The 8,207-nt window shown below is 30.9% G+C and overlaps 1 protein-coding gene across 1 annotated transcript; it reads right to left on the bottom strand.

Moving 5' to 3' along the window:
* Positions 1-3,691: 3,691 nt before the first annotated feature.
* On the bottom strand, positions 3,692-8,207 carry LOC129912122 (synaptic vesicle glycoprotein 2B). The gene is made up of 5 exons (XM_055990244.1): positions 8,026-8,207; positions 5,711-6,253; positions 5,219-5,642; positions 4,926-5,161; positions 3,692-4,087 (listed from the first exon to the last, which is right to left on the bottom strand). The coding sequence occupies exons 1-5, from the start codon at positions 8,063-8,065 to the stop codon at positions 3,735-3,737; spliced, it is 1,596 nt and encodes a 531-aa protein (XP_055846219.1). The 5' UTR covers positions 8,066-8,207; the 3' UTR covers positions 3,692-3,734.

The following is an 8,207-nucleotide window of genomic DNA, read 5'->3' as shown; positions in this document are numbered from 1 at the left end:
ATTACTTGAGGAAAAACCATCTCTTTTATTTTCAGAAATTGTCATGAATGAATGCAAAAAATTAACAGCAATTGGTGTTGTTAACCACTTTTTTTTAAGGCGTTGGAGTATGAGGAGAGGAGTATATCGTTTATTAATTTGATAAACTTTTCGGAATAATAAAAATAAAAGTCTTAAGTAGAACAGCCTGTACCTATAGCAATGTTATATCTTAAGTGTTTTTGCTTAAGAACTTGCTTTAAAATACCTACAAAACAACGACCACTCACAGTACCCAGCTCAACAAATGATGAAATTCCTGCCTTTACTCAATTATTTGGAGAGTTTTTTTTTTTGGCATTCTTCATACACATTTCAATTTCCTGCTCATTTTTCTGAACCGAAAAGAGTTTTTATGGTACCTACTTTTTTAGATATCATTTAATTTTTTTTTTATGTATTTGATTTGTAAAATTGACTTTTGATGTTTTTTTGTGAAATTTGTATGCAAGGTGTCAAACAAAACTCTCCAAATAATCTAGTACACGAAAAAATGTTGTTTGTCGAGCTGCGTAATGTTAAAGGAAAAGCATTGCGAAATTTGTTGTTTACGATTTCATTGCGCTATTTTTGTATGAAAATTTTGGTTTCACTTCATTTCAGCAGCATTTTAGGTTTTAACCAAAAAAAAATGAAAAATTTAATTTTAAATCAAAAAAAAATTTTTAAATAACTTACACAAAATACTTTTCGGACAATAAAAATGTACGTAAATGTAAATGTAAAAATGTAATGAATTGTGTGCTAAAAATGCTTGGAAACTTTTTCTATAAAATCAGTCCACTCGTTTAGGCTGTGGAAATGTGTGCAGATGGACGCACAGGCGGACGGACGGAATTGTGAGACCCACTTTTTTGGACCTCTCCATCATCGTAATATTGGTTTTGATTAAAACCTCAAATTTTTTTTTCGACACGAAAACATTACTTGATTTCCCCTCAGAGCAAGTAAAAATTGAAGTTTTTGGAAAATATTTTGTACCTATTTCTTATAGTCGGAGAGGCGACCGTCGAGTTACTTAGCTCATAATGTTAGAGGCTAAATTAGTGTCAAATGAAAGATAAGTTAATACTGAAAATAAAAAAATATGGTAGCCACTTCTAAAATGGAAACATCCATGTGGCAACCCTATTTTAAAGGAAAAATTGTCACATTACTAATACAATCATATCTTTGTTGTTTGGCCAGATAAAAAAATTTTTGAAATGTCAAACGAAAGTCAAAATAGTAAAAAAAAATAATAAAATAATATAAAGAACGTAACCCTACAAATGTGGCAACCCCATCCAAATGAAAACAACACTGACAAAAATCTTCTTTGAACAAAACAGTATAACTTTATATGCACTAGAAAGCTAAACTATACACCATATTTTAGATAATACTCTCTTCTATCTAAAAAATGTCGGGTGCCACCCCGCAAATCCACACAAGTACTCGGCAACCCTATCCAAATGCTAAAAAACTCAAAAATCACTTGTTTTTTGCCTTGATATATATTTGATAGAGTTAAAGGCTGTTAAATACATTATGTTTAGCTTAGACTCTCTTCTTTCTAAAAAATGCCGGGTGCCACCTCGCAAATGCAGACAAGTACTCGGCAACCCTACTCAAATGCTAAAAAACACTAAAGTCACTTGTTTTTATGCCAAAGTGTATAATATTTGATAGAGTTAAAGGCTGTAAAATACATCATGTTTACTCATATGAAAGGTGAAATTATAAGCTTTTACATGATATAAAATTTTTTATAGGTTGTCTAAAAAAATTGATTCAATAGCGTGAGAACATAAAATTATATGGTTTTTTTTTGCTTTTTTGATGAAAATTGATCGAGTTCAAAAAATTCTAGCTCTTTTTGTAGATGCCTGATAGACATGATCGATATATATATTATGAAGCAATAAGCTTTCAGGTGGTATAAAATTTACTATAGGTTGTTATATCAAAAAATGGGTGATGGAAATGATTTTTTCACTTTTTTCATAAGAAATGATTGTTTTTAATAAATTATCTTAATATTTTTTGCGCATTGTTAAAATTTAAAAATAATTTTATTATTTAAAAGAAATATTTGGCTTTTTAATGGTTTAATTTTTTTTGTAAGCTTTTAGAATAAAAAAATTAATATAATGAGAAAAGAAAAAAGGTAATTTTGTTTAGCTTTTTCTTGTAAATTATGATTGTTTGAAATAAATAAACGCTTCAATTGACTTATTTTAAAAGCACATAACCTGTTTTCTTACGTCGTTATCACATAAAATCATCGTCCGTAAACCGGCTTTACAGACAACCTCTTTTTTTTCAAGAAAATGACTTTATTAGCCACAATAAGCCCAATTTGTTAAATGCCTGCTTTCCAGTTTTTGTCATTGTCAGTATCTCGACAACTAAACTCCAATTCCAAAAATGCTTTTTGAATCACAAGCTACACACTAACCTTTTGAACAATACTTTTGTAGCTCATTATGGATTATAATGTAAACTTTAAGAAATAGCCAAATGGTTAAAAAAAAAATTGACGAAGATTATTATGAAAAAATATTTAAAGCCAAAAAATTTTGTTCGTAATTTTATCTTCAATGCAAAACAATATAGTTTGCAAAAATATTTGTTCTTTTTAAATTTGTTATACAAAGTAAGTGCATTAAACACATAATATTCTAACAACCCTGTCAACATATTAAATAAATTACAGACAAATATATTGGTATAAAGATAAGACTTCAATCTCTATCGCTTTATTTTTGTAAATAACTTTGAATAACAATAGAAACAATAATGGAATTTCTTGCTTATATTTTCTATTTCCACGACATATATTTGTTTTTAGAACTCACGGCTTAAATAGCAAACAATGCAAAATTATTGAAAAATAGCACAGTAACACCATTAAAGTTAACAGAACACTCGCACTCACATCAAATGGAAAAGAAAACAAATCGTGCTCACAACAAGAAGACCATGTCGCCATAATCTTCCAATAAATCAACGAGCAATATTGATTCGTTGATTGGTATTTCGTGGCCAGACTCGAAACAAAAATTCTATCTGCAATCCTATATGAGCCTATGACTAACATAATCACGGCCACACTATACTCCTAGCTGTATTACCAGATTCCTCACTATTCATACATTTGACTTGGACTCTGCACCACTCTGTTCTATTATTTGTGAAATAGACATTGTAGCGGTTTAGCGGTTAGTGCGGTAGATGCCAAGGCTTGATTATCAGATTATTTATTTAGAAGCCTCAAGAGGTTGCATATATACAAGAGCACACACTCATGCTTTTGGTATAGAATATCTGTAACAGTCAGTCGGTGGCGCAGAGTGTTCATTTATGAGCACGCGTTCTTAACACTCTTATACTAGTGGTTAACGCCAGGTGATCTTAAAGTGATCTTTTGTAAAAATTCATTTAACTTTGAATCATTTGCTCTCTTAATAAACGAACATGAATTAACTAGCTGCTCTAGGGTTTTAAATGTAAAATAAACAACGAATTTCCTTTCGTAATTTCAGACGGGATGAAAAATCGGAAAAAGGAATGACATTCAAGTAGATTCTGAAGAAGTATGACGCAAAACATTACTCAAAATTATTTAAGATCTAGATCTCCGATTCCAAGTTAATATAAAAGAAAAACATAACATTTTTATAAAATCATTTATTTAAATCTAGTTCTTCAAGTTACTTCAAAACTTCAACAATTTTATCTTTCTTTTTGTCAGGCAAAAATATTGAACAGAATCCAGTAACTACAATTATGCCAACATAAATGTAAAAAAGCATATTGCAATTTGTAAATATTACTAAACCAATAACATTACTTCCAACTACTGCACCCAATCGTCCAGTCATCATAACCAAACACATTGCCATTGCGCTAATATTTGTTGGAAAATATTCAATTGAAATAGCACTCACAACTCCTCCACAAGTACCAGTTGTCAGTGTTAGAGTCAACAGTATTATGGATAGAACATAGGAGCTTACCCAGTGTATAAGTAGACAGCTAATAGCAGCTATACTCATCCAGATTACTGCAAAAAAAAAAGAAATTGGTAAATACAAATTTATTATTAGCGCTACACTTCTGTAAATAAGGTAGTCGTTTTAGTATTTTTTTAACGCTTTTACCTGAATTATAAAAAAAAATGAAGAACAAAAATGAACCTAACGTTTCAACGGTGGAAACAAGGGGGAGGGGGGCGGTCACGGGATCATGGACTAGATCAATTCAATCAATAAATGCATTAAGAATAGTATAAGCCTGAAATACCTAAAGTTTATAAACTTATGACTGTCCTAAATAATTCAAAAAGTCTATCGTGGAACATATTCATTTTTTTAGTGAAGCTAACTTGTTAATATAATAGTCTAAGAGACCACAGTAAATTTAAGAGTGGCATAACCAAAATGTGAGTATAGGTATGCAGTTTTATAGCCTTATACGTTCTCACGAATTTAAAATTCTGCTAGCGGCTTTATATTGTTTTCAGGGGGTTAAAATATTTTAATCAATATAAGTAGGCTAAATTCACACTCGGACTTATCACGAATTTTTTTTCATTCGTAACAGAAATTTGCTACTATTCCCGAAGAAACAATCACGGAATACGTTCGTAGTGGAAAATCTCATACAAATCGTCCCTATGATCGGACTTTGTGATTGTTTTTTCAGGAATCGTATAAAATTTCCAATACGTATGGAATTCATGATAAGGTCTATTTCACATTTTAAATACAGGAACTGATGCTCTGTCATTTTTGCTACCCTCAAAGGTCCTGCAATCGTCAAAACGATCACTTTAGATAGTTTCCCCACAGTTACTCTTGTTACTCTTGTGTTTAACAACACAAGACAATCAGTTTACTTACGTAAAAGATTCTTCTTTCCAATTATATCAATAGTAAATGTGAATACTAAATATACAATTGTAAAAACTGCACCAATAATTATCAGAATTTGAAACATTCCAGTATTCACAGGTCCACCACAATGCTCCTCAGTGATTGTAGAATTTTCGGAAACTGTTCCATGCATGTTCATAACATCACAAACCAATAAGCCGGTTTTTGATTTGGACACAATTTCGTTAAGCATTGTTGGAAACCTTAACAAAAACTGTTAAAAACTGTTTATAGCTTTTGAGATCTAAAAAACACCTTACCACATAAAAGTTCCTTGAGAAACTGCAAATATTGTAAACATAATTCCACAAATATTCATCGTTTGAAGAATTCGATCTTTCGAGAAAAGTGGAACAGTCTGACTCCAAACCAATTTAAATGCACCCTTTATGCCATGAATATTGTTCAAATTGGCACCAGTCAATCCAACATTAACTTGTTTTACTGCATATTCACTTTCTGGCCGACCAGTGTTCCATGTGAACATTTTTCTGAAAGTTTGAAGGGCAATCTCAGTATTACCTTGAATGAGATCATACTTTGGACTTTCTGGTAATAGAAAAAATCCACCCAGAGCTATGAGACTTAGTGAAGAATTCGCCAACAGAAGTGCTCGCCATGGAGTGAAACTTAATCCTAAAACGTTATAATCAAATTGCAAAGGAAGTATTGCTGTTGCCATACCTGTAAATAGCCAAAATAAACAGAAATATTTGAAATTCCTACATATAGGAACACGAGTATCTATTTACCTGGTAAAAACATCAATCCAATAGGTAAGAACATTGATAACATAGTGATATATTTCAGCCGTGTCATTTGTCCATGAAATTCTCCCAAATAACTGAACACACAAGCTTGACATCCAGAAATCGAAAGTCCATTCAAAAATCGAAACACAATTAACATCCAAATATTTACGGAAAAAGCTGAGATTACCGTTGTTATAAAGCCAAATACAAGAGCTGTGCGTAAGGTTTTTAATCGTCCCCAAGTATCAGCAAAGAATCCCATTACATGTGAACTAATGACAATTCCCAGAAATCCAGATGAAGCAAGAAGTCCTTGTTCGCTTATTGTTGAACTCAGATCACATTTTAGAAATGGCAATATAATACTTATTCCCATTGTTTCTACCATAACTGCCATAAAACATATTCCACAAACTAACATTAATAAATAATGAAACTTTCCAGTACCACATAACGCAGCTGCTTCATCGAAATTATACACATTTACTTTACTCGATGGAAGAGCCGATTTATTTAATCCAGTCTTAGATTTGCCTGTAAATTCTTGGAAAAAATAATATTTTTTATGTACATATTTAACAATAGTAAATTCATTAATCTGTAGACCACTAATAACGGATTTTCACTCCTGAAATAGCAAATAATTTTCCACTTGAACTCTTGGAGTTTAAGATGCTTAAATGCTTTTTAAATACAAAAATTAGAACCTCGTTCTTCACAAAAAGAAACCTTGAATATTTTAAAAAGTGTTTGAGCTACAAAATTGGGATTTGCATACAAAATTTTTCAAGAGCTACAATTACTTGAAAAAGAAACAAATTTAAAAGAATTATTCTCCAATCACTGGCTAGATCAAACCGGAAGTGCACTTTAGAAACTTTAAGTCAAAATAAAATATGACTAGACGCAGCTACAAAATTAATTTTTACTTTATAAATAAGCATTTAATTAGCTACAATTTTGGACACCAAAAAATAATTAATTTCATATTTTCGTCCGATAACTTCAGTTTTATTTTAGCGGAATTTTGAAAAACAAAAAAACTATTGAGATCATAAAAACAAAGTTTATGGAATTGAAAAGCATTTAAAAAGCTACAAATTTGGATGTCAGCCAAACTTTTTGTGTTCAATCATTTCAGATTTTGTCCACTCACTTTAGACTTATTTTGGCGAAGAAATCAATAACTTAAAAACCATGTGAGCTACAAATTTTTGGTTTGCGCAACAAATTAGCACTTAATTAGCTACATTGAATGAGATTAATTTTTCTTGATTCCCCTACCAAGTGTTCGCCAAAGTAAGAGACATTATTCGACGATTTTTCATTGTTGTTGCAATCACATCAGGCATGGAAAAGTCGATACAATTGTATCGAATTTGATACAAATGAGTTTGTTCGAGTACAAAAATACAATTTGTCTAAATTCGATACAAATTTTTAATTTGTGTCTTCAAAATTCTTTTCTTTTTATTCAATTCGTCTGTATTTTTTTCCTCAGATTTTTTGAACCAAAATAAATGTTACAATTTGAGTGTAGTGATTTGTTCATTGTTCTATTTTTTCGACATTCTTCTTCTTCTTCTTCCTTTTTCTCGGCGCTGTTATGATCTCGATGTCGAGGGGATCATAACTATCCCACGTAACTGCTTCACACTAGTGATCCGCCTGTGGGGTTCGCCGGGTTGACCTCAGAAATCGGCGGCAAGCCTCCCGGTTTTGTATTGTTCCATTTCTAAGGCCAACTGAATGCTGGTGGTTTTGCATTTGCTTGTACCAGGAGTTTTTAGGCCTACCTTTCTTTCTATTTTTTCGACATTAATCAGAAAAAAATAAAATTGCACTTTTATTTTTGGGTCCTCACAATTTTTTTGTCCGAAATTAAATAAAATTTACTCTTTGCGCAGAAAATAATGAAATGTATATGGAAAATTCAAAAGTTTTTGCAAATATAACATTTTGTTTATATTTTAAATTAATTTCTCGTATGAAAAATATATTTCAATACAATTGTCCCCATTTCAGTACAATACAAATAAAATTTTCAGTACAATTAAAAAATGTCATTTTCCATCCCTGAATCACATGGAGTTTTTCAGAGTCTTCAGACTCTTGGAAAATAAAAACAATATAAAACTATTTAAGTTTTTAAAAATTTTGTTCTTTCACGCACACCTTCAAAATATCGCACTTTTGCTCCAATTCATCACCAACAATTTTTAAAATTACCTAAAAAAGGATCTTTCACCTACATTAATTCCAAATTTCTTTTTTTTTAATTGAAATTTAAGCCAACTAATTGTTTAACAAATTACCAGTATTATCATCAAAATCGACAAACGCTGAGTTATCCATATCCTTTTTTTAATTAAAATACTATCAGGTACTAAAAAAATAATTGTTCACACTTTTGAACAGAAGTTTGACACTAATCGGTTATCTCACTGAATTACGATGAATCAGTCTTAACATCACGGAAGATACTAAAGATACATCT

The sequence above is a fragment of the Episyrphus balteatus genome, chromosome 2, assembly GCF_945859705.1.
Source record: "Episyrphus balteatus chromosome 2, idEpiBalt1.1, whole genome shotgun sequence".
Lineage (NCBI taxonomy): Eukaryota > Metazoa > Arthropoda > Insecta > Diptera > Syrphidae > Episyrphus > Episyrphus balteatus.
This window is presented reverse-complemented; position numbering and strand designations above follow the sequence as displayed.